This window comes from Strix uralensis, chromosome 36 (assembly GCF_047716275.1).
Source record: "Strix uralensis isolate ZFMK-TIS-50842 chromosome 36, bStrUra1, whole genome shotgun sequence".
Lineage (NCBI taxonomy): Eukaryota > Metazoa > Chordata > Aves > Strigiformes > Strigidae > Strix > Strix uralensis.
This window is the reverse complement of record NC_134007.1, coordinates 980,859-1,006,385: the sequence shown is the minus strand read 5'-3', so window position 1 is coordinate 1,006,385 and position 25,527 is coordinate 980,859. Positions and strand designations below refer to the sequence as shown.

The following is a 25,527-nucleotide window of genomic DNA, read 5'->3' as shown; positions in this document are numbered from 1 at the left end:
CATGTCCCTGAGGATGTCCCCCATGTCCCCAAAGGCCACCATGTCCCCAAGGCCACCCCATGTCCCCCAAGGCCACCCCCATGTCCCCAAAGGCCACCATGTCCCCAAGGCCACCTCCATGTCCCAGAGGATGTTCTCCTGTCCCCAAGGCCACCCCCATGTCCCTGAGGATGTCCTGCTGTCCCCAGGGCCACCCCCATGTCCCCACGGCCACCATGTCCCCAAAGACCATCTCTGTGTCCCTGAGGATGTCCCCATGTCCCCAAGGCCACCCCTGTGTCCCCAAAGCTGTCCCCATGGACACCCTAAGGCCTTCCTTGTGTCCCCATGGATGTCCCCGGGCTGCCCCCGTGTCCCCAAGTTTGTCCCCATGGATGTTCTCAGATGGCCCCACAGACATCTTCATGTCCCCAACACTGTCCCCAGGATTGTCCCCATGGACCTCCCCAGCTTGTCCTTGTGTCCCCAAAGTTGTCCCCATGGACATTTCCACATTCCCAAGGTTGTCCCCGTGTCCCCAAACTTGTCCCCATGAACATCCCATGTCCCCAAGGTTGTCCCCACAGACATTTCCATGTCCCCAAGGTCATCCACAGGCTGTCCCCATGGATGTCCCCAAGGTCATCCCCAGGACTTCCCCCTGTCCCCAAGGACCTCCCCATGTCCCCAAGCTGTCCCCGTGTCCCCAAAGCTGTCGCCACGAACATCCCATGTCCCCAGAACTGTCCCCATGTCCCCAAGGTTGTCCCCACACTGCTCCACAGACCCCCCCAGCTCCTTCCCATTGATGTCCCCAAACTTGTCCCCATGAACATCCCATGGCCCCAAGGTCGTCCTCATGTCCCCAAGGTCATACCCATGTCCCCAAGGTCATCCTCAGGCTGTCCCCATGGATGTCCTTAAGGTCATCCCTGTGTCCCTGAGGTTATCCTCAGGCTGTCCCCATGAACATCCCATGTCCCCAAGGTCACCCACAGACTGTCCCCAAGGTTGTCCCCATGTCCCCACACCGCTCCACAGATCTCCCCAGCTCCTTCCCATGGATGTGCCCATGTCCCCAAGGTTGTCCCCGTGTCCCCAAAGTTGCTCCCATGAACATCCCATGTCCCCAAGGTCATCCTCAGACTGTCCCCAAGGTTGTCCCCATGTCCCCAAAGTTGTTCCCATGAACATCCCATGGCCCCAAGGTCATCCTCAGACTGTCCCCAAGGTTGTCCCCATGTCCCCACACCGCTCCACAGACCTCCCCAGCTCCTTCCCATGGATGTGCCCATGTCCCCAAGGTTGTCCCCGTGTCCCCAAAGTTGTTCCCACGAACATCCCATGTCCCCAAGGTCACCCTCAGGCTGTCCCCAAGACTCTCCCTGTGTCCCCAAAGTTGTCCCCGTGGACATTTCCATGTCCCCAAGGTCATCCTCAGGCTGTGCCCATGAACCTCCCCCTGTCCCCAAAGTTGTCCCCATGAACATCCCATGTCCCCAAGGTTGTCCCCCCCATCCCCTCGCTGTCCCCGTGTCCCCATGCAGAGGCGGAGCAGGCGGGTGTGGGGGAGGGAGGGGGGTGCTGTGGTTTATTGGGGGTGACAGGCGTGTCCCCAAGGTCCCCGAGGTGTCACTTGTAGAACTCGTGCTCCTGCTCGTCCTTCTTGATGACGGTCTTGTAGGCCTTCTCGAAGTCCTTGGCCAGCACGATGTAGCGGTTCTCCCGCACCGCCAGCATGCCGCCCTGGGGACAGGCCACCGTGTCACCCGCGTCACCCACGGCCATGGGGACAGGCCACCGCGTCACCTGCGTCTCCCCCGGCCGTGGGGACAGGCCACCATGTCACCACCAGCCATGGGGACAGGCCACCACGTCACCCCCAGCCACCCTAGGGACAGGCCATCGTGTCACCCAGGTCACCCCCAACACCCCGCAGGGAGGTGGCAGCCTGTCACCTGTCACCTCCTGCCACCCTGCTGCTAAGACCACATCACCCGCTGTCACCTTAACACAGAGTGACATGACACCTGTGTCACCTCCTTGTCACCCCACTAGGAGGGACACGGCCCCTGTATCACCCCGTCACCTCTTTGTCACCCTGTCGGGGTGGGACACAGCACATGTGGCACCCCTGTCACCTACCATGAGGGACACGGCCCTTGTGTCACCCTGTCACCTCCTTGTCCCCTGTTGTAGTGGGACACAGCACCTGTGTCACCCCTGTCACCTTCTTGTCACCCTACCACAAGGACATGTCACCTGTGTCACCCTGTCATGGTGGGACACAGCACCTGTGTCACCCCTGTCACCTTCTTGTCACCCTACCACAGGGACATGTCACCTGTGTCACCCTGTCATGGTGGGACACAGCACCTGTGTCACCCCTGTCACCTTCTTGTCACCCTACCACAGGGACATGTCACCTGTGTCACCCTGTCATGGTGGGACACAGCACCTGTGTCACCCCTGTCACCTTCTTGTCACCCTACCACAGGGACATGTCACCTGTGTCACCCTGTCATGGTGGGACACAGCACCTGTGTCACCCTTGTCACCTTCTTGTCACCCTACCACAGGGACATGTCACCTGTGTCACCCTGTCACCCCCTTGTCACCCTGTCATGGTGGGACACAGCACCTGTGTCACCCCTGTCACCTTCTTGTCACCCTACCACAGGGACACATGGCACCTGTGCCACCTCCTTGTCACCCTACCAGGAGGGACACGGCCCCTGTGTCACTTGTGTCACCTCTTTGTCCCCCTGTTGTGGTGGGACACAGCACCCGTGTCACCCCTGTCACCTTCTTGTCACTCTACCCCAGACAGGGCCCCTGCGTCACTTGTGTCACCCCCTTGTCACCCTGCCACGAGGGACATGTCACCTGTGTCACCCTGTCACCCCCTTGTCACCCTATCATGAGGGACACAGCCCTTGCGCCACCCGGTCACCTCCCTGTCCCCCCCGTGTCACCCTGTCACCCACCTCCTGGCAGATGGAGTTGATGTCGGCCCCCGAGATCTTGTCCGGCCGTGCCACATCTGGGTGGGGGTGAAGGAAACGTCCCCTCCTCCGTGTCCCCTCCCCGATGTCCCCAAGCCACCCCCAGCCCACTCCAGGGGTCCCCAACAGCTCCCGGGGACCCCGATGTCCCCATGGGGTCCCCAAGTCTCTATCTCCCCGGGGTTCCTGATGTCCCCTGGAGTCCCCGATGTCCCCAAACCTGACATCTTGTGGGGTTCCTGATGTCCTCATGGGGTCCCCAATGTCCCCTGGGTGTCCCCAAACCTGACATCTCCCTGGGGTCCCTGATGTCCCCATGAGGTCCCCAACCCCCTTGTGGGGTTCCTGATGTCCCCCAGGGTCCCCAATGTCCCCTGGAGTCCCCGATGTCCCCAGAAGGTCCCCAACCCTCTATTTCCCCAGGGTTCCCAATGTCCCCATGGGGTCTCCAGTGTCCCCTGGAGTCCCCAATGTCCCCATGGGGTCCCCAACATCGCATGGGGTTCCTGATGTCCTCATGGGGTCCCCAATGTCCCCTGGGGTCCACAGGGTGTCCCCAAACCTGACATATCCCTGGGGTCCCTGATGTCCCCATGAGGTCCCCAACCACCTCGTGGGGTTCCTGATGTCCCCCGGGGTCCCCAATGTCCCCTGAAGTCCCCGATGTCCCCAGATGGTCCCCAACCCTCTATTTCCCCAGGGTTCCCAATGTCCCCATGGGGTCCCCAACATCGCATGGGGTTCCTGATGTCCCCATGGGGTCCCCCATGTCCCCTGGAGTCCCTGATGCCCTCATGGTGTCCCCAATCCCGACATCTCATGGGGTTCCTGGTGTCCCCCGGGGTTCCTGATGTCCCCATGGGGTCCCCAATGTCCCCTGGAGATCCTGATGTCCCCATGAGGTGCCCAACCCTCCATCTCCCCAGGGTTCCTGATGTTCCCTGGAGTCCCCAATGTCCTCATGGGGTCCCCAACCCTCCATCTCCCTGGGGTTCCTGATGTCCCCCGGGGTCCCTGATGTCCGCATGAGGTCCCCAACCATCTCCCTGGGGGTTCCTGATATCCCCATGGGGGACGCCAGGGGACACTGGAGTCCCCAATATCCCCAGGAGGTCCCCAACCCCAACATCTCGTGGGGTTCCTGATGCCCCCACGGGCTCCCCACCTCCTCAGGCTACTCCTTGGCGGATGGACGCCCGCCTCGCTGGGGTCCCCAACGTCCCTGTGTCACCCCCGCCACCCCACGGTGTCCCCACGTGTCCCCAGATACAGTCCTCGAGGTCCACCTCCTCGGAGAGGTTCATCTTCCCGGTGATGGTGGAGAAAATGAGACGTTTTTGGCGCCGATCGGGCAACGGGAATTCGATTTTTCGGTCCAAGCGGCCAGGACGAAGCAACGCCGGGTCCAGGGTGTCCGCCCGGTTGGTCGCCATGATCACCTGGACAAGAGGACATGGGTGGCACCGTCACCATCACCCATGTGGCACCCTGGGAGCCACCCCCCAGCACCCATGGGATCCCCACCTTGACGTTGACGTTCTGGTCAAAACCGTCCATCTGGTTGAGGAGCTCCAGGAGGATGCGTTGAACCTCCCGGTCAGCTGGGGGGGGAGGAGAAGGACATGGCGGGGTGGTGACACCCAAGGGACACCCCTATGGTCCCAGAACTCTCCATGAAGTTCTCCAGAGGGTCCCTGACCACCACCCAACACCCAAGGACCACCAAGAGCTCCCAGAACCCCTCCATGAAGTTCTCCAGAGGGTTCCTGACCCCCAACCAACACCCAAGGACCACCAAGGGGTCCCAGAACCCCTCCTTTGGGTTCTCCAGAGGCTTCCTGACCCCCAACCAACACCCAAGGAGTCCCCAAACACCTCCATGAAGTTCTCTGGAGGCTTCCTGACCCTCAGCCAAGCCCCAGGGTCCACCAAGAGGTCCCAGAACCCCACCCCAGGGTCCCCACATCCCCTCACCCCCAGTCTGGGCGTCGAAGCGCTTGGTGGCGATGGCGTCGATCTCGTCGATGAAGATGATGGCGGGGGCGTTCTCCTTGGCCAGGCGGAAGACGTCGCGCACCATGCGAGGACCCTCCCCCAGGTACTTCTGCACGAACTCCGAACCCACCACCCGGATGAAGGCAGCTGGGGGCACCCACAGGGGCTGGGACCTTGCGTCTGAGTGGGGGGAGCCCCGGGGAGCACCCCCAGACCACCCCTGGCCACCAGCACCCCATGGAGCTCACCAGCACCCTGGGGTGCCTTGAACAACTCAAGTGGCCCACCAGCACCTCAAGGGACCCACCAGCACCCTGGGGTGCTCCCAACAACCCAAGGAGCCCACCACCACCCTGGGGTGCCCACAGCAACCCAAGGAACCAACCAGCACCCCAAGAACCCCATCAGCACCCTGGGGTGCCACTGTCTACCCCAGGTGTCCCCAAGGAGCCCCACGAACACCCCATGGATCCCACCAGCACCCCAAGGTCCCCCCTGCCAACACCAACCCAAGGATTCCCCCCCCCGCCCCGCACCCCAAAGATACCACCACCACCTCAAGGCCCCACCCACTGTGGGTGCCCCCCCCAGCACCCCGAGGTGCCCCACCTGTGGTGTGATGGGCCACAGCCTTGGCCAACATGGTCTTCCCGCAGCCGGGGGGTCCGTACATGAGGACACCCCGTGGGGGGTCAATGCCGATCTGGGGGGGGGACACACAACCCCAGGAGATGACGTCACGGGGTCTCCAAAGGGTCTGTGTGTCCTCCCCCCACCCCTCACCCCACCCTTGGGTGCTCGTACCTGCTTGTAGAGCTCGAAGTGGGTGAGGGGCAGCTCCACGGCCTCCCGCACCTCCTGCTTCTGGATGTCCATGCCCCCGATGTCAGCGTACATCACGTCCGGCTTCTGGTCTGCAAACGGGGACGGGGCCATCAGCGGGCCACCCGCCGGGGCCACCACATGGGCCAGGGGGCAACCTTGGCCACCAGAGAACAGGCCCAACCAGGCCAGGTCACCTGGGACCTTCTCTAGGTGATGGTTGAGTAGCTCCAAGGATGGAGACCCACCACCCATCCAAGCTTCCATCCTTATGTGGCAACAAGGACAAGGGCTTCCTGGTCCAGCCTCCTCTCCAGAACATCTCCAACCACAGCAGGTCACTTGGGACCTTCTCTAGATGATGGTTGGGTAGCTCCAAGGATGGAGACCCACCACCCATCCACACTTCCAACCTTATTTGACAACAATTCCTGGTCCAACGTCCTCTCCAGAACATCTCCAACCACAGCAGGTCACTTGAGACCTTCTCTAGATGATGGTTGGGTAGCTCCAAGGATGGAGACCCACCACCCAGCCATGACTCCATCCTTATGTGACAACAATTCCTGGTCCAACGTCCTCTCCAGAACATCTCCAACCACGGAAGGTCACTTGAGACCTTCTCTAGATGATGGCTGAGTAGCTCCAAGGATGGAGACCTACCACCCTCCTCCCCAAAGCTCCTTCAGTCACAGTAGATCAGTTGGGACCTTCTCTAGATGATGGTTGAGTAGCTCCAAGGATGGAGACCCACCACACTTCTGGGTGAACCTCGACCACGTCCAGTAGTTCTCCAGCTGTGAGAGACCTCCCACCTGCAGCACCCCAACCTGGTAGAACCCCCCAACCTGCTGAGAACACCCCCATGGCGTTAACGAAGACACATCACCCAACGTCAAACCCTTCCTGGTCACCATCTGGACCACGTCCTGCTGCTCTCCACCCTCCAGGTCCACCCTGGAGATCCCTGGAGTGCACCAACATCTCCCCCACCCCGGTAGAAGCCCCTGAGAACATCCTCGGTCCCACCACCGACAGCGTTGGCTGACGCTCCCCACCCTGAAGGACACGGGGGTTCCCCTGGACAGGGTGGTGGCCCCAGGGGGGGGTGGTGGTGGCCCACCTGACGTGAGCATCATGATGCTGCTGTCGGCCTCGGGTGGGAGAACGTCCACCAGCGCGTTGCTGTGCTTGTGCAGGGCCACCGAGGCGTTGGGCTTCAGCAGCTCCCGGTCGATGGTGCTCAGGATCCTCACGTAGTAGTTGGAACCTGGAGAAGAACAAGGACGAGGTGGCCACCACGTCTCAACCCCACCAGGGTTGGCCCCAAGGCCACCACGGCTCCGCAATACCTGTCCCCTTGTGGTCATCCCCCGACCTCCCAGGTCTGTCCCCTCAGTCCCACCACAAGTTTTCTTGTAGTTGTCCCCAGCTGGTCACGCCCATCCCCACGTCCCCACCACCCCTGAGCCCTCATGGCCACCTCCAACCTTCTGCATCCAGCCCCACCACACTTGACCCACCCCGTGACCCCCAACTCTCCAGGTCCATCCCCACCAACCCTGACCCCTCATGGCCACCTTCAAACTCCAGTCCCATCCCCACGTCCCCACCACCCCTGACCATGACCCCCAACCCTTCATGCCCATCTCTATGTCCTCATCACACTTGGCCCCTCATGGTCACCTTCAACCTCCCACGTCCATCCCCACGTCCCCACCACACCCAACCATGACCCCCAACCTCTCTTGTCCATCCCCATGTCCCCACCACACTTGACCCCTCATGGCTGACCCAACCCTCCACATCCTTCCCTACGTCCCCACCACCCCTGACCCCTCATGGCCACCATCAACCCTCCAGCCCCATCCCCACGTCCCCACCACCCCTGACCTTGACCCCCAACCACCCATGTCCATCCCCACGTCCCCACCACCCCTGACCTTGACCCCCAACCCTTCTTGTCCATCCCCACCACACTTGACCCCTCATGGCCACCTTCAAACTTCCACGTCCATCCCTACATCCCCAGCACCCCCAACCATGACCCCCAACCCTCCTTGTCCATCCCCACCACCCCTGACCTCGTTGAACCTTGTTCAACCCTCCAGCCCCATCCCTACGTCCCCACCACACCCAACCACAACCCCCAATCCTCCATGTCCATCCCCACGTCCCCACCAGACCCAACCATGACCCTCAACCCTTCAGGCCCATCCCCATGTCCTCACCAGACCCAACCATGACCCCCAACCCCCCACACCCATCCCCACGTCCCCACCAGACCCAACCATGACCCCCAACCCTTCAGGCCCATCCCCACGTCCCCACCAGACCCAACCATGACCCCCAACCCTTCAGGCCCATCCCCATGTCCCCACCAGACCCAACCATGACCCCCAACCCCCCACACCCATCCCCACGTCCCCACCAGACCCAACCATGACCCCCAACCCTTCAGGCCCATCCCCACGTCCCCACCAGACCCAACCATGACCCCCAACCCTTCAGGCCCATCCCCATGTCCTCACCAGACCCAACCATGACCCCCAACCCCCCACACCCATCCCCACGTCCCCACCAGACCCAACCATGACCCCCAACCCTTCAGGCCCATCCCCACGTCCCCACCAGACCCAACCATGACCCCCAACCCTTCAGGCCCATCCCCATGTCCCCACCAGACCCAACCATGACCCCCAACCCCCCCATCCATCCCTACGTCCCCACCACACCCAACCATGACCCCCAACCCCCCCCATCCATCCCTACGTCCCCACCAGACCCAACCATGACCGCCAACCCTTCAGGCCCATCCCCATGTCCTCACCAGACCCAACCATGACCCCCAACCCTTCAGACCCATCCCCATGTCCTCACCAGACCCAACCATGACCTCCAACCCCCCCATCCATCCCTACGTCCCCACCACACCCAACCATGACCCCCAACCCCCCACACCCATCCCCACGTCCCCACCACACCCAACCATGACCCCCAACCCTTCACGCCCATCCCCACGTCCCCACCACACTTGAACCCTCATGGCCACCTTCAACCCTCCAGTCCCACCCCTACGTCCCACCACCCCTGACCATGCCCCCCAAACCCCCACACCCATCCCCACGTCTCCACCACCCCCCCACGCCCCCCCCTCACCGGTGGTGGAGCCCACGATGGCCGTGTTCTGGTCGACGGCCTCCAGGAACTGCCCGATGACCAGGGGGATGCTCTGGATCCTCTTCACCTCCTCCTGGGCGTGGAGAAACTCCTTCTTGAGGTTCTTCTGCTCGTCCTTGATGTACTCCTCCTGCACCTCCAGGAACTCCAGTTCCTGCTGCAGCTTCTACTGGGACAACTGGAGGTTCAGGGGGGGATTCTGGGTGCCCCCCACCCCCTCATTTATTTGCACCCCCCCGCAACCTGCACCTCACCTTGTAGCGGCTGTAAAGGTCCTCCAGGTCCTCAGGTTCTGGCACCAAGAAGGAGAGGCCGGGGGGGGGGGGCGGGGGGCGGCCAGAGCCGGCAGCTCATCCTGGGGGGGACCCACAAATGGAGGGGGGGGGGCACTTAGAAATAAGGGGGGCACCCCAAAACAGGGGAGAAAACACCCAGAAATTGGAGAGGAACCATGTTGGGGGACTCACAACCCAGAAATGGGGGGGTCGGGGGAGAGATTGGGGGCACCCAGAGATGGGGGGGGGCACCCAGGGGATTGGGGGCACCCTGAAATGGGGGGGAACAGCCTGAAATGGGGGGGGCACCCTGAAATCGGGGGGGGCACCCTGAAATGGGGGGGGCACCCTGAAATGGGGGACTCACAACCCAGAAATGGGGGGGGTCAAGGGGGGGGAAGATATTGGGGGGCACCCAGAAATGGGGGGGGACCCCCGAGGATTGGGGGCACCCTGAAATGGGGGGGGGGGCACCCTGAAATAGGAGAGGAACCATATTGGGGGACTCACAACCCAGAAATAGGGGGGGGGGGTCAAGGGGGGGGGAGAAGAGATTGGGGGGCACCCAGAGATTGGGGGGGCACCCAGGGGATTGGGGGCACCCTGAAATGGGGGGGGCACCCTGAAATGGGGGACTCACAACCCAGAAATGGGGGGGGTCAAGGGGGGGGGGAGAAGAGATTGGGGGGCACCCAGAGATGGGGGGGGCACCCAGGGGATTGGGAGCACCCTGAAATGGGGGGGGGGGGGTCACCTGGGCAAGGGGGGGGCGGGGGGAGAAATGGGGGGGCACCTATAAAGGGGGGACACAAACAACCCAGGAATTGGGGGGGGTCACCTGGGCAAGGGGGGGGGGAGGGCGATTGGGGGGCACCCAGAGGTGGGGGGGGGCCACCCTGAAATGGGGGGTAACTGGGGGGGGGGGGGAACCATCGCTGAGGGGTGACCCGGAACTCGGGGGCACACAGAGATGGGGGAGGGGGTCCCCGCGGCGCAGGGGGGGTCCCCGGAGCAGCCCAACCCCCCCCCGGGTGCGAGGGGCCCCCCCCCCGCCCCCCCGCGGCCCCCCCAAACCTGCGCCTTGTCCCCCAGCAGCCCCAGCTCCTCCATCGTGACTGCGCGCGGCGGCCGCCGGAAGTGACGTCAGCGGAGGAGCCAGAAACCCCGCCCCCTGCCGCCGCGGGGGCTCATGGGAGATGGAGTCCCAGTGTTCACAGTACGGCTCCCAGTGCCCCCCCAGTGCTCCCAGTACGGCTCCCAGTGCCGCCCCAGTGTTCCCACTGCTCCCAGTACGGCTCCCAGTGCCCCCCCCAGTGCTCCCAGTACGGCTCCCAGTGCCCCCCCACTGCTCCCAGTACGGCTCCCAGTTCTGTCCCAGTGCTCCCAGTACAGCTCCTTGGCTCTCCCCAGTGCTCCCAGTACAGCTCCCAGTGCTCCCAGTACAGCTCCCAGTGCCCCCCCAGTGCTCCCAGTACACACAGTGCGGCGCTCTGGCTCCCCCCAGTGCTCCTACTGGGGATCCCTTGCTCTCTCCAGTGCTCCCAGTGCCCCCCCCCCCCCAGTGCTCCCAGTGCGGATCCCTGTGCTCCCCCAGTGCTCCCAGTTCCCCCCAGTGCCGCTCCCTGGCTCCCCCCCGTTCTGCCCCAGCCCTCCCAGTACCGCTCCCTGTCTTCCCCCAGTTCTCCCAGTACATCTAACGCAGCCCCCTGGCTCCTCCCAGTGCTCCCAGTGCATACTCCTGGCTTTCCCAGTGCGGCTCCCTGTGCTGCCCCAGTACTCCCAGTCCTCCCCAGTGCTCCTACTGGGGGTCCCTTGCTCTCTCCAGTGCTCCCAGTACCCCCCCCAGTGCTCCCAGTGCATACTCCTGGCTTTCCCAGTGCTCCCAGTGCGGATCCCTGTGTTCCCCCAGTGCTCCCAGTGCGGATCCCTGTGCCGCCCCAGTGCTCCCAGTTCCCCCCAGTGCTCCTACTGGGGATCCCATACTCGCCCCAGTGCTCCCAGTGCCCCCCCCAGTGCTCCCAGTGTGGATCCCTGTGCTCCCCCTGTACTCCCAGTTCCCCCCAGTGCTCCTACTGGGGATCCCTTGCTCTCTCCAGTGCTCCCAGTGCCCCCCCCCAGTGCTCCCAGTGCATACTCCTGGCTTTCCCAGTGCTCCCAGTGCGGATCCCTGTGTTCCCCCAGTGCTCCCAGTGCGGATCCCTGTGCTGCCCCAGTGCTCCCAGTTCCCCCCAGTGCTCCTACTGGGGATCCCATACTCGCCCCAGTGCTCCCAGTGCCCTCCCCAGTGCTCCCAGTGTGGATCCCTGTGCTCCCCCTGTACTCCCAGTTCCCCCCAGTGCTCCTACTGGGGGTCCCTTACTCTCTCCAGTGCTCCCAGTGCCACTCCCAGTGCTCTCAGTGCATACCCCTGGCTTTCCCAGTGCTCCCAGTGCGGATCCCTGTGCCGCCCCAGTGCTCCCAGTTTCCCCCACTGCTCCTACTGGGGATCCCTTGTTCTCTCCAATGCTCCCAGTGCCCCCCCCCAGTGCTCCCAGTGCATACCCCTGGCTTTCCCAGTGCTCCCAGTACAGCTGCCAGTCTCCCCCCAGTGCTCCTACTGCAGCTCCCTGGCTCCTCCCAGTGCTCCCAGTGCATACCCCTGGCTTTCCCAGTGCTCCCAGTGCGGATCCCTGTGCCGCCCCAGTGCTCCCAGTTCCCCCCCAGTGCTCCTACTGGGGATCCCATACTCGCCCCAGTGCTCCCAGTGCCCCCCCCAGTGCTCCCAGTGTGGATCCCTGTGCTCCCCCAGTACTCCCAGTTCCCCCCAGTGCTCCTACTGGGGATCCCTTGCTCTCTCCAGTGCTCCCAGTGCTCCCAGTGCCATGGGTGGGTGGGGCTGTGGGGAGGGGGCGTGGCCACAGGGGAGCAGGGCAGGTGATTTACAGGAAAGGGGCGGGGCTATGGGGAAGGGGGCGTGGCCACAGGGGAGCAGTGGGGGCGCTGCTGGTTTCGGGGGTTCAAGGGGGGGGAAGGGAGCTGGTGGGGGAAGGGGTGAGGGTTTTCCCTCCCCCCGCCCGGGCGCACACGCGTGTTCACGCGTGTTTGCGCGTGTTGGCCTCCGCAGGCGCCACCGCCAGCCCCGCCCCATCGCTGGCAGCCGGGGGGGGGCTCCCCCAGTGCCCCCCACTTCCACGGTCAAGACACCCCCCACCCCAACAGCCATGACCGGGGGGCTCCACCGACACCCCCCATCGCCGGGCAGCGGCTCTGCCCTGACCCCCCACCCCTCGGTTATTGGGGAGGGGGGTCCCCAACAGCGGGGGGGGGGGCCCCAAAACCAGGCAGGAGCGGAGCTGCCCCCCCCCGCTGCCCCCCCAATCCGCCGGGGTGATGCCTGGACCGTGGCCTTGGCATTTCCTCCTCCACCCAAAGGCAGGAAGAGCCGCGCCCCCCCCCCCCCCTTTTTGTCTCAAAACCTTTCGATTTCGGTTTTCAGAGGCTTTTCAGGGTGCGAAGGAGCACGGTGACAGACCTGGGGTGCAGCTTCGGGGGGGGCACCCTCACTGCGCAGCCCCTCGGCCCCGGCCTCCTCCCAGGTAAGTGGCGCCGTTTGCTCTCACCTTCCCCCCAAATTCCCATCCCTGGGGCTACTTCTGCTCATTAAGTCCAGTCAGAGCCCAAGAGCTCCCAAAGTCCCTGTTTCTGAGCCCAAAAACCCCTAAGTTGGTCTGTTGGACCCCAGAGCTCCCTAATTGCTGTTTCTTAGCGCAAAAGCTCCCCAGGTGGGGGGTTCTGAGCCCCAAATCTCTTTAAATTGCTGGTTTGGAGCCCCAGAGCTCCCTAAATTGCTGTTTCTCAGCTAAAAAACACCCTAAATTGCAGTTTCTGAGCCCAAAAGCTCCCTGAATGGGTCTTTTTGAGCCCAAAGGCTCCCCAAAAGGCTGTTTTGGAGGCCCCAAAGCTGCCGAAGTGGGTGTTTCTCAGGCCCAAGACCTCCCTAAATTGCTGCTTTGGAGCCAAAAACCTCCCTAAGTCACTGTTTCTGAGCCCAAAAGCTCCCTATATCGACATTTTGGAGCCCCAGAGCTCCCTAAATTGCTGTTTCTTAGCACAAAAGCTCCCCGGGTGGGGGTTTCTGAGCCCCAAATCTCTTTAAATTGCTGGTTTTGAGCCCAAAAGATCCCTAAATAGGTGTTTCTGAGCCCCAAAGCTCCCAAAAAGGCTGTTTTGGAGGCCCAAAAGCTGCCTAAGTGGGTGTTTCTCAGGCTAAGAGCTCCCTAAATTGCTGCTTTGGAGCCAAAAACCTCCCTAAGTCACTGTTTCTGAGCCCAAAAGCTCCCTAAGTCGGTCTTTTGAGCCCCAAAGCTCCCTAAATTGCTGGTTCTTACCCCAAAAGCTCCCTAGGTGGGTGTTTCTGAGCCCCAAAGCCCCCAAATTGGTGTTCCTGAGCCCAAAGGCTCCCTAGCTGGGGGGTTCTGAGGCCCAGAAGCCCCATAACTGGGTATTTCTTGGCCCAAAACCTACCTAAATTGCTCCTGCTGAGCTCCAGAGCTCCCTGCATTGTTTTTGCTGAGCTCAAATGCTGCCTCAACAGATGTTTTGGAGGCCCAAAAGCTGATTAAGTGCCTGTTTCTGAGCCCCAGAGCTCCCTACATTGCTGTTTCTGAGCCCAAAAGCTCCCTAGGTGGGGGTTTCTGACCCCCAGATATCATTAAATTGCTGCGTTTGAACCCAAAAGCTCCCTCAATGGGTCTTTTTGAGCCCAAAACCTCCATAAACAGGGGTTTCTGAGCCCAAAACCTCCATAAATGGGTGTTTTGGAGGCCCAAAAGCTGCCTAAGGTGGTGTTGCTCAGGCCAAGAGCTCCCTAAATTGCTCGTTTTGAGCCAAGAACCTCCCTAAACCACTGTTTCCGAGCACAAAAGCTCCCTAAATCGACATTTTGGAGCCCCAGAGCTCCCTACATTGCTCGCTCTTAGTGCAAAAGCTCCCCAGGTGGGTGTTTCTGAGCCCCAGATCTCATTCAATTGCTCGTTTTGAGCCCCAAGGTTCCTGAAATTGCTCTTACTCAGCTGAAAACCACCCTAAGGTGCTGTTTCTGAGCCCAAAAGCTCCCTAAGTTGGTCTTCTGGAGCCCCAAAACTCCCTCCGTTGCTGTTTCTTAGCACAAAAGCTTCCTAAGTCGCTCCCTGTCTTGGCTTTTCTGAGCCTCAAAGCTCCAAAATGGATGTTTCTTAGCCACAAAGCTCCCTGCAGAGTTTTTCCTGAGCTCAAAAGCTCCCTAAAAGGCTGTTTTGGAGGCCCAAAAGCTGCCCAAGTGGGTGTTTCTCAGGCCCAAGACCTCCCTAAATTGCTGCTTTTGGGCCCCAGAGCTCCCTACACTGCTGTTTCTCAGCTGAAAACCACCTTAAGTCGTTGTTTCTGAGCCCAAAAGCTCCCTCAATGGGTCTTTCTGAGCCCAAAAGCTCCCTAAAAGGCTGTTTTGGAGGCCCAAAAGCTGCCGAAGTGGGTGTTTCTCAGGCCAAGAGCTCCCTAAATTGCTGCTTTTGAGCCAAAAACCTCCCTAAGTCACTGTTTCTGAGCCCAAAAGCTCCCTAAATCAACAATTTGGAGCCCACAGCTCCCTAAATTACTATTTCTGAGCCCAAAAACTCCCCAGGTGAGTGTTTTTGAGCCCCAAATCTCATTCAGTTGCTGCTTTTGAGCCCAAAAGCTCCCTAAAAGGGTGTTTTGGAGGCCCAAAAGCTGCCCAAGTGGGTGTTTCTCAGGCCAAGCGCTCCCTGAGTCGCTGGTTTGGAGTCCCAAAGCTCCCTACATTGCTGTTTCTTAGCCCAAAAGTTCCCTAGGTGGGTGTTTCTGAGCCTCAAATCTATTTAAATTGCTGCTTTTGAACCCCAAAGCTCCCTAAACTGCTGTTTCTGAGCGGAAATCCACCCTAAGTTGCTGTTTCTGAGCCCAAAATCTCCCAAAAAGGCTGTTTTGGAGGCCCAAAAGCTGCCTAAGTGGGTGTTTCCTGGGCCAAGAGCTCCATAAGTTGCTGGTTTGGAGCCCCAGAGCTCCCTAAAGTGCTGTTTCTCAGCTGAAAACAACCCTAACTTGCTGATTCCGAGCCCAAAATCTCCCTCAATGGGACTTTCTGAGGCCAAAATCTCCCCAGACAGGTGTTTCTGAGCACAGAAGCTCCCTAAAAGGCTGTTTTGGAGGCCCAAAAGCTCCCCAGGTGGGTGTTTCTGAGCCCCAAATCTCATTCAATTGCTGCTTCTCAGCCCAAACTCTCCCGAAATCTCTGTTCCGGTGCCCTGACACTCCCTAAAACGAGCCCCTCGCCCCTTTTTCCGTCCCGTTGCTGGTTTTGGTGATAAATTCTCTCCCTGCCGCCCCCCAGGTCCGGGCGGCCATGATGGACTCTGAGGGCGCTGTGGGGGGGGAAGAGCTTCGCCCGCAGCCGCGACCCGGTGAGGAGGAGGAGGAGGAGGGCGGCCCCTCGGCGCGGGATGAAGGCGACGGCAGCCCCAGGCCACGCCCGACTCTGGCCGAGGGCCGCCAGGACGTTGGTTCGACGGGGGATCGGGCGTCCGACAGCGACGACACCTCCTGGGAGGATCTGCCCAGCGAGTCGGGTACCGGGGGGACGGAGCCGAGGGGGGGGCAAAGGGGCAGCGGGAGCGGCCCCTCACGCGGCGACGCGGCGTTCCAGAGCCCTCGATGGCGGCGGGGGACGGCGACGGGGACGGCGACGGAGACGGCCCGTGCGGGTGGGACCTGGCCCCCGAGGCCCTCAGCGAGCAGGTGGGTGCGGGGAGCTCTGCGGGAGCGTGAAATCGGGGGTTTTTAGTGAAAATGTGAGATTTTGGGGTCTAAGGGAACAGAAGGTGGGTGCGGGGAGCTCTCCGGTAGATTGAAATTGGGGTATTTTTAGCGAAAATGTGAGATTTTGGGGTCTAAGCGAATCCCTCAGTGAACACGTGGGCGCTTGGAGCTCTCAAGTAGCTTCAAATTGGGTTTTTTCTAGTGAAAATGTGGAATTTTGGGGTCTAAGGGAACAGAAGGTGGGTGCGGGGAGCTTTCAGGTAGCTTGAAAAAAGGTTTTTCCTAGTGAAAATGTGGAATTTTGGGGTCTAAGTGAGTCCCTCAGCGAACAGGTGGGTGCTTGGAGCTCTCAGGTAGCTTTAGATAAGTTTTTTGCTAGTGAAAATGTCAGATTTTGGGGTCTAAGTGACTTCCATTTATCAGCAAAGTGCCACCTTGCCTGCCACCGCCTCTGGTTCCGCCTTTGGGTGTTGGCTGGATTAACTAATCGTTAACGACAGCGATGGCTGCGCAGGACAAAGGGGGAAGAGAAAGCAACTTTAGGGCAAGATAAAACACGTAACGAAGGAGAAGTGAAAGGAATTAAAGAGAATAAACTGATGAGTCAGAGAACACTCCGACAGGGACGTGCCGTGCCAAGTCCCCAGTTAAAAAAAACAAACAAAAAACCGCAGCTAAACCCCCCCAAATTCCCCATTTTTTCTTTTTGTTGTGGAGAATGGTGTTAGGTGGAGCTGGGTTTTGGTCGGTTGGGGTCTTCCACGTGGTTGTTCCCCCTCCCAACCTGTTCAGCTTCGCTGGGGTGGGGGGAGATGGAAACGTAGAGCCCTTGCCCACCCGCTCTTCGGCAAAACTCAAACCTCCGCCTGTTCTCGGCGCTGTTTTGGCCGCAAAGCAACGTCCTACGAGCCGCTGTGGAGAAAATGAACTCCATCCCTGCTCAACCCGGGACAATCCTTCACTGGAGAAGTCAATTAGAGAGAAAAGAGCTTGTTTTAAGGCAAAAAAATGGGGTTATTAGTCCAGGCGTGTGCGCGCACGCGAGTTTTGGGACCCGACGGGGAATATTTGGGGGCCACGGGGGTGGTGGGAGGTATCTCGGAGGGGTTGGTGGCGCTGAAGAGGTCCCGTGTTGGTCAGGTTCTGGTCTTGAAGGGGTTGTACCCGCAGTCACGGCCACGTCGTGCTCCGAGGTGGCTCCAACATTCCCCCAAACGCTCCGTAACTCTGTTCTTCTCCTCCCCAGGCTCCCACAGTCCCACCCCACGATGAGATCCCGCCCCAGCAGACCCCGGCGCACCGCTCCGCGTTGCTGGAGAAGGAGAATTACCAGAAGGCCGGCGCCCATCCCAAGGGAGCGTCGGGAACGAAGGAGCAGCAGCATTTCAGGAGTCCGGTGAGTCCGCTGCGGCTTTCGGAGCTGGTGGCCAAAGCTCTGGGGGGTCAAGGGTTGAGTTTTCCGTGCCGGGACAGTGTCACCAGCCTGGATTTTGGAGCTTAATTCTCCAAAGAAAACCTCACCCAGCCCTTTGTCTCTCTGGGCCTTTGAGCTCTCACCTTTTGAGCTTCATTTTTTTCCTTAATGCTTTCCGTTTTTCTCCAGGAGAAGGACCAGGGTCGTGTTAGGAGCGCGGAGACAATGAATCAGGGGAACCTCAACCGCACGGGTACCGGTGAGGGCGTTTCCTTGGTCGCGTCGTTTTCTCTGGCGGAGAAATCGCCGCCTGAGTCGCGTTGGGAGCGATAAAAGCTGCTCGGGAGGTGGAAGGTGTCGGTGACACCACACCCAAAAGCCTCCTGGGGGAGGAAGACGCGATGCCGATGGCTGCCCTCACCCTGCCGGCCTTGCTGCCCGTCCCTGTCCCCACGAGGCCCGTTCCTGGAGGACGGTGAAGGCCTCACTCTTAGAGCGCGTTGGGGTTCTTCCACGAAGACCATGCCCAAGCTGCGAGGAACCCCCCCATTCCCCCTGGTGAACCCTGGTTTCTACCTTTTCTTGACTTGCCACCATCTTTGGAGGCGTTAATTGATGGTTTCTCCTCGGTTGCAGGTGACGAGGAGATCAGAGAAGGCCGAGGCCCTTCCAGCAGGTTCGTTTCATGGAGGGATGTCAACACCGAAGGGTTTGAGGTTGGATCTGGGGAGCTGGAGGTCCAGCAGCTCCCCAGGGGAAGGGGCTACGGTGGGAGGAGATGCAGCTTGGGCATCGTTAGGTCCCTTTTTCCCCCCAAATCCCACCCCTGGTTGGTGTAGCGAGACCCCCAGGATGTCCTTCCGTGTCTTCCTCCCGCACCCAAGCGCCGGACGCTGGCTCCGAGGCATCTGGGTCTTCCTGAAATACCTCAGACTAACCAAGGGGTCTTCAACAGGGTGGGAGGTGACAATGTGGGGGACATGCAACGTCCAGGAGCGTCGGCCAAGAGCCAAGTGAAGTGGATGTGAGTGGTGGAGCCGGCGAAGACGGGGAGGGGGGATGGTGGCGGGAGGACACCGTGGGGACCCACCACCTCTTTTCCAACAGCTGCCAGCCCAGCTCGTATCTCTTTGGTGAACGTTACCCACCACAAGCCATGATGACCCTGGAGTTCGTTGCTGTGCTCTCAGAAAACTGTAACCCCAACAAAAAATCCAAAATCTGCGTTGTCTTCTACAAACAACCCGGTGTCTGCGAAGAATTCGCCAACATGGAGAAAAGGTAAAAAAATCCACAACAAACGAGAATTGAATTTAATGCCGAGGAGCTGTTTCAGCTGCAGTTCTCCGGGCTGAGGGACCTCACTGCGGGTTCCTACAGAGGTTGGGTGTGAACCCCCAAATGGTGGAGCTGTAGCACTCAGTGGTGGCTCCTCCGATCTCCCCATTGCTCATGGAGCGGCCATTTTGGTTGGGGCCAAGGTCTTCCGGCCCCGAGTACATTGGTTTAATCAGTCCCCTGGCTGATGAAGTCGGCTGTGGATTTTCTCCCTGAGGTTTTGAAGGCCAACGGTGTCTGGCTGGATGAGTCCAAACTTGACCGTTGACCTTGGTGGTCAACCCCAAAGCCAACGAGCTCTTTCTCTTCCTCTTCCAGAGACAGAGTGCTCACAGGCAGCGCCAGGATCACCCTTTCCCACCTGAGACAAGGACCCATCTTTTATAAATACGCCCTCATTAACACCTTCACCCAGGAGAGAGAGTGTGAATTAGAGCACATTTCGTTAGAGAACTCCGACATCTCGGGGACCTTCAAGAACAGAAACGCTCAATTCTATCGTGTCCTGAAAATACCCGAAAAGGAGATCAAAGCCGACGGTAAATGCTGTTATTTACCCCAAAGTCATGACCGGACACGGTGGTGATGGCTGTAGGCCGGCTCGCCTTTAATCCTGGTTTATTTTGGGAGGTTTCAAGCCACAGGTTTACGAGCTGCTCCTACAAATGGGCTTTTTTAATTTGTAATAAAACTCACCATTGGCGCCCAAATCCTGTCTGGAAAATGGGCTGGAGAAGCGCTCAGATGGCTTCGTGCTTTTGAGGCTCAGCCGAGCGTGGTGTCTGCGTTTTGTTCCCAAACTCTTCCTTTTTTCCACAGGAACGTGGACCTTCTTTGAACACATCGAATGCAGTTTCCCCAGCAGCACCAGCATCATCACGTGGAGTCCTTTCTCCAAAAAAACACCCGGGTGCAAGATCCAGATGGAATATCTGGAGCGCGATTTCTCTGCTCACGCCGCCTCCTGGAATTCCCTCGAGGATATGGAGAGGAGACTGGACCGGTACATGGAGAGCATCTACATCTATCTGGGGGACGTCGAGATGAAAGACATTGAGGTTGCCCGCGGTTCGTACGAAGTGGTAAGTGTCTGTCGAACCTGCCGGCGAGGCGGCAAAATGGCGTCCCTCGTTTTGGGGGATGGCTTGGACGTCGCGACGGGGAAGAGATTTCTCCGGCGCCGTGTATTCAGCACCGAGGACCTTCCTGGATGGACGCGTGGCACCAGCAATAAATAATTTCTCCCTGAGCAGCAGCATCTTCCACCTCCCATCCTCCTCCTGGGCTGTTCTGGGAGAAAAACCATCATGTCCAGCGTGGTGAAACGTCCTCTCCGTGTTCTTGTTGTCCAGGTGAAAGAAAATGTCAGCAGCTTCCTACAAGGAATCATCAAGACGCTGAAGACCAAGGAACATAAACTTCCTCAGCTCCTCTTCGTCTTTCACATCTTGTTTCGCTATAACATCTCCCTTCCCCCGGTGTCCATCGCCAAGGCTGAAAAACAATTCCAGGCCATTGAGTTTTCCGAAGAAAAATACAAAGAACTGAGAGGAAAAAGGTAATTTGGGGTGGGTCAACCTCCTGGCTGGGAGCAACGACACCTTTAGTGGGCCGGGGCTCAGCTCCGTTGTCCCCACGTGTGGCTTTGGGCGCCATGTGTAATCCTGAGGGGTCTTTGAGGGGGCGTAAACCCGGGTTGGTGGCTTTCGGCCTTGGGGGAGCCCATCTTGGGAGACCTTGAAGCGCGTTGGACGTCTCTGATATTGGTTGTCCTGTGGAGGCGTCTCCATCCAAGCTCTTTCCAGGCAGCCTTGTGGGAAAAGACTCCGTCCCGCGTTGGCACACGTCTCCCACCACCATCCCAGAGGTTGGTTATGGGAAGTTTTGACTTTTTTGGCCTTTTTTTTTTTTGGGGGCGGGACAGCAAATACTTTCAGGCTCTGAAGGAAATGTGTCTCAAGACCACTGATGGTACCTTGTGGATCTGGTTGGTCCCGCTGCTCTACGTGATCAAGGAGAAGGTGGAGGACCCCTTTCTCCTGTATGGACCTCCTTCAGAAGCTTTCCTACAGCTGCGAGGGAATGAAGAGAAGCAACGGTGAGTCCGAAAGGCGAAGGTAAGAGCAGGGTGATGAACTCTTCTGCTCTTCAAAGAGTTTTTCAGTCCTTCCACTTGGTGGCTTCTCAAGGAGCTGCCCCTTCTCCTTGATGGGCTGTGTTGCCCGTCCCGGGGGGTGTTGAAGGAGCGTTGGTGGACCTCAAGGAGAGGATGGAGCCGGGTGCTGCGTGGCCTGGGAGCAGTTCTGGGGAGAGAATGGGTTGGAAGGGACCTTCAAAGTTCATAGGATCAGAGAACGGTTTGGGTTGGAAGGGACTTTAAAGATCATCCAGTTCCACCCCCAAGCCACAGGCAGGGACACCTTCCACTAGACCAGGATCCTCAAAGCCCTGTCTAACCTGACCTTGAACCCTTCCAGTGGTGGGGAAAATGTCCCTGTGTGTGGCAGGGGGGTTGGACTAGATGGTCCTTGAAGGTCTTTGAAGAGGGGTTGGACTAGATGGTCTTTGAAGGCCACTTCCAACCCATTCTATGATCTTCCACTAGACCGGGATCCTCAAAGCCCTGTCTAACCTGACCCTGAACCCTTCCAGTGGTGGGGAAAATGTCCCTGTGTGTGGCAGGGGGGTTGGACTAGGTGGTCCTTGAAGGTCTTTGAAGGGGGGTTGGACTAGATGGTCCTTGAAGGTCTTTGAAGGGGGTTGGACTAGATGGTCCTTGAAGGTCTTTGAAGGGGGTTGGACTAGATGGTCCTTGAAGGTCTTTGAAGGGGGGTTGGACTAGATGGTCTTTGAAGGCCACTTCCACCCCAACCCATTCTGTGATCTTCCACTAGACCGAGTTCCTCAAAGCCCCGTCCAAGCTGACCTTGAACCCTTCCAGTGATGGGGCACCCACAGTGTCTCTGGGCAACCCCTTCCAGGGTCTCACCACCCTCATCGTACCACGTTTCCTCCTTAAATCCGATCTAAATCCACCCTCCTTCAGTTTATAACCTTCACCCTGGCCCAGGTGCAGAACCTCGCCCTTCACTTTGTTGAACTCCAGGAGGTTGGCACGAGCTCCCTCCTCCAGCCTCTCAAGGTCAACTTGAACCCTGGGTGTTGTCCTAATGACCTTAAAATGGGTGAATTGCCAAAAATTCCTGCTTTGGGGTAGAGTCGCTTGTCAAACCCCAGCAAGTCCTTTCTTGTCTTTGGTTCTGCTCCTGATCACGTGGTCTACTGGTCCGTTTCAGGGCCATCAAGTCATCCAGCTTCAAACGGCCTCTTTCTTCATCTGTCTTCCGCAACCTTCTCCCGATGTTCCGTTTAACATTTCTAATTTCTGAGAAGTTAATCTCAAAACCTTTAAGAATATTAAAACTAGACACTTTGATTATCACCCATTTCTTATGTCTATGGCAGTTAAAATAATAAGTAAAAATATTATAATCAGCTTAAACATGACTAAACTAAAGATTTCAATACATCTGTGTTTTAAATGTTTAAATGTTTTAATCCACGGATTAACTGGGCTGGGTTTTTGGCCAACCACGGGACGAATGAGCAGCACAGCGTGGTTTTACGACTTCAGATTATTTGAACACCTGTGGCCTTACAATAGTTTATTCATTTTTAGTCTCTTCTTCAGAATCACGACGACCATTGGTTTCTTATTTCTAGGATCTCATTTATTTATAAGTAATCGTTAAAAAGAGAGATTTTCATCTATTTCTTAACGCACCTCTGCGTCTCCCGGTCGCGGTGGCATCTCGACCACCCGCAACGTGCTTCCTGGTCCTCCAGACTCCATCTGATCTTGTCCTGCTTTCTTAGGAAAGTCCTGAAGATGATGGGCAATCACAAAATCTTGCTTGGAAGATGCGCTCCGCTGGCGAACAACGTGGTGGAGATGGTGGCCCTCAAGAACTTCACCAAGGAGCCTTTGCCCAGCATTTGGCTTCCGCTCCAGCTCCTCTTGGAAACGTTGTACGGGCGCATCCTGGACGTCAGGACAGACTCGTCCCAAGGGCCTGTAAGGACAAGGGACTGGTGGAAGACCTTCTCCTGTACTGGTGGGAGTGGTGGGGCTGTTTAAACGTGGGTCAGGAGGTGTCCTTGGGTCCTACAGAGATTTTCAGCCGGACCAAAGGACTTAATTGCAGAAACGCAGGGTTAGAGCTGAATCGCAGGACCAAACAAGAAAATCCCTTAAATCTTGCCAAAAAACGATGCGCTTTGGTGTTTAAGTGGGGAAGCTCCTCAGCGGCGGGAGCAGAAACCTCACGTTTGTCCTCGATGTCTTTTCTGTCGCCTTTTCCAGGAAGATGGTTTCGATGTGGCTTTGGAAAGCGTCGCCACCAGGGTAGAGGCCTGGTTCAAGGGCCTGTGAGTGGGGGTCTCCTGAGGGGCTGAGGGAAATGGGGGGGATTTGGGGATAAAGGAGGGGGCTGGGGGAAAATGGGGGGGGCTCTGGGGGGGATCTGGGGATAACGGAGGGGGTTGGGGGCAAATGGGGGGTCCCTGGGGGGAAATGGGGGGGTAAAGGGGGGGCTGGGGGGAAATGGGGGGCCATGGGGGGGATTTGGGGATAAAGGGGGGCTGGGGGCAAATGGGGGGTCCCTGGGGGGTAAATGGGAGGAGTAAAGGGGGGGCTGGAGGGAAATGGGGGAAATGGGAGGGATTTGGGGATAAAGGGGAGGGCTGGGAGCAAATGGGGGGTCCCTGAAGGTAAATGGGGAGAAAATGGGGGTAAATTTGGGGGATAAAGGGGGGCTGGGGAGAAGGGGGGGGGCCTGGGATAACTGGGGGGGAAATAGGGGGGGAGTTTGGGGTAATTTGGGGGGCTGGGGGAAAATGGGAGGGCCCTGGGGGGAAATGGGGGGGATGTAGGGATAATGGGGGGGAAATTGGGGTAATTTGGGGGGGTGGGGGGAATTTGGGGGCATAATGGCCATAAATGGGGGGCTGGGGAGAAATGGGGGGGATTTGAGTGGCTGTGAGACACCCGTAAAGGATCTGGGGTGGGACAACGGGAACAATTTTCCCATTTTTGGGGGTGTTTTTAACCCCACCGTGGCTGGCGACCGCAGAGACCCGCGAGGGCCGTGTCCTACGACCCCGCCGGTGGTGGCTCGCAGCGTCAGACGCAGGGAGCGACGGCGAAATCCACCGCAAGTTTTGATCCTTTCCTGTGGCCGCAGGTGCCCGTCGGGGCCTTCCAACCCATCGCCGAAGGCCCCGAGCGAGGACGAGGCCTTGCAGTGCCTGAACGTGGTGTACATGCTGCAGAAGTACCTCCTGGAGGTGCTGACGAAACCGGTGTCATTTGGCACCGTGATGACGATGCTGCGGATCCTGGGGCTCTTCGTCAGCAAAGAGGAGCTGTTGCGAGACAACAAGGTGAGGAGAAGGCCTGAAGCTTCTGTCGGAAGAGTTTAACCTCCTGTTTGAGGAAAACCTGGAGCTTCTGCCTCACCTTTTTTTGATTTCTCAAGGAATTCCAACAATTTAATTCAGTGGAAACATTTAGAGAGTTTTCACATTCCATCACGTTGTGGCTCAAGACACACTTCCAGAAGGCACCAACGAACGAGAAATCCTTCCTGAAGAACATGGAGGTGAGAGATGGGACCAACACAAGCCACCACCCTCGGGAGATCGGGGAGTTCCTCACGGTTTGGTTCTTTCCCCGTAGATGTGGAAGCAGCTGCTTTCGGTGCAGATCCTCAGCGTGGGGTGGAGCAAGATGTGGCGGAGCTTCATCCGCAACATGTTGGAGGAGTGGCTGAAGAACGTAAGTCACAGAGACCCTCCGTGGTGGGGTTTGATGCCAACATCCTTCCCCCCTGCTCAGTTTCGCCTCCATCACCATTTTGGTGGTGGAATTTGAGCGGGTTGGGAAGGACCCAAGAACCAGCTGCCTCTTGAGTGTTTCCAGAATTCCAGAGTCATCAAGGTTGGACAAGACCTTGAAGCTCCTCCAGCCCAACCATGAACCTTACCCTGACCGTTCCCAACTCCACCAGATCCCTCAGCGCTGGCTCAACCCGACTCTTCAACCCCTCCAGGGATGGGGACTCCCCCCCTGCCCTGGGCAGCCCATTCCAATGCCCAACAACCCCTTCTGCAAAGAAATCCTTCCTAAGAGCCAGTCTGACCCTGCCCTGGCGCAGCTTGAGGCCATTCCCTCTTGGCCTGCCGCTGGGTCCTTGGCTCAAGAGACTCCTCCCCCCTCTCTGCACCCTCCTTTCAGGGAGTTGCAGAGGGCCAGGAGGTCTCCCCTCAGCCTCCTCTTCTCCACACTAAACCCCCCCAGTTCCCTCAGCCGCTCCCCATCAGACCTGTGCTCCAGACCCTGCACCAGCTCCGTTGCCCTTCTCTGGACACGCTCGAGTCATTCAATGGCCTTTTTGGAGTGAGGGGCCCAAAACTGAACCCACTCATCGAGGGGCGGCCTCAAAACATTAATCTTCTTGTCGTAGATTAATGAGAAATACCTCGTGGACTTCTACGGGACTTTCCTGAAGATGGAGGAGAAGAACGCTGAGTTGGACAGCTGCCTCACGAATCGCATCATCCAGTGGATCAGAGCCCTCGACAAAAGCAAGGTAGGAGAGCTGCCACCCCTCCTCGGGCCACTGGAGGTCTGTCCCTCCCTCTTTGCCAACTCTTTTCCTGATCTGTGGTG

General features: G+C 58.8%; 2 protein-coding genes and 1 pseudogene across 6 annotated transcripts in view; 2 read left to right on the top strand and 1 right to left on the bottom strand.

Moving 5' to 3' along the window:
* The window catches only part of LOC141937025 (scavenger receptor cysteine-rich type 1 protein M130-like), a 275,156-nt pseudogene that overhangs the window by 66,726 nt on the left and 182,903 nt on the right, over positions 1-25,527 (top strand).
* PSMC4 (proteasome 26S subunit, ATPase 4) lies at positions 1,545-10,553 on the bottom strand. The gene is given in 12 exon segments (XM_074854426.1): positions 1,545-1,725; positions 2,967-3,022; positions 4,255-4,423; positions 4,509-4,585; positions 4,959-5,126; positions 5,589-5,682; positions 5,784-5,893; positions 6,925-7,071; positions 8,961-9,147; positions 9,236-9,304; positions 9,307-9,336; positions 10,331-10,553. Coding segments are annotated over 12 exon segments (1,257 nt in total). The 5' UTR covers positions 10,367-10,553; the 3' UTR covers positions 1,545-1,611.
* Positions 12,425-25,527, top strand: part of LOC141937006 (E3 ubiquitin-protein ligase rnf213-alpha-like) — a 54,639-nt gene continuing 41,536 nt past the window's right edge. For 2 of the 5 annotated variants that reach the window (XR_012626859.1, XM_074854423.1), the window contains exons 1-18: positions 12,427-12,831; positions 15,621-15,855; positions 15,933-16,024; positions 17,292-17,441; positions 17,649-17,718; positions 18,096-18,135; positions 18,415-18,483; positions 18,567-18,740; positions 19,116-19,336; positions 19,617-19,879; positions 20,150-20,355; positions 20,722-20,895; positions 22,674-22,872; positions 23,161-23,225; positions 24,041-24,239; positions 24,335-24,457; positions 24,535-24,633; positions 25,322-25,447. Coding sequence is in view for 4 of the 5 variants with exons in the window: in XM_074854423.1 (XP_074710524.1) it covers positions 15,633-15,855; positions 15,933-16,024; positions 17,292-17,441; positions 17,649-17,718; positions 18,096-18,135; positions 18,415-18,483; positions 18,567-18,740; positions 19,116-19,336; positions 19,617-19,879; positions 20,150-20,355; positions 20,722-20,895; positions 22,674-22,872; positions 23,161-23,225; positions 24,041-24,239; positions 24,335-24,457; positions 24,535-24,633; positions 25,322-25,447 (2,493 nt within the window). In the remaining variant the exon portion in view is untranslated. Of the gene's footprint in view, positions 12,832-15,620; positions 15,856-15,932; positions 16,025-17,291; positions 17,442-17,648; positions 17,719-18,095; positions 18,136-18,414; positions 18,484-18,566; positions 18,741-19,115; positions 19,337-19,616; positions 19,880-20,149; positions 20,356-20,721; positions 20,896-22,673; positions 22,873-23,160; positions 23,226-24,040; positions 24,240-24,334; positions 24,458-24,534; positions 24,634-25,321; positions 25,448-25,527 lie in introns of all 5 variants that reach the window. The other 3 variants (XM_074854422.1, XM_074854420.1, XM_074854421.1) reach the window with 3 other exon arrangements.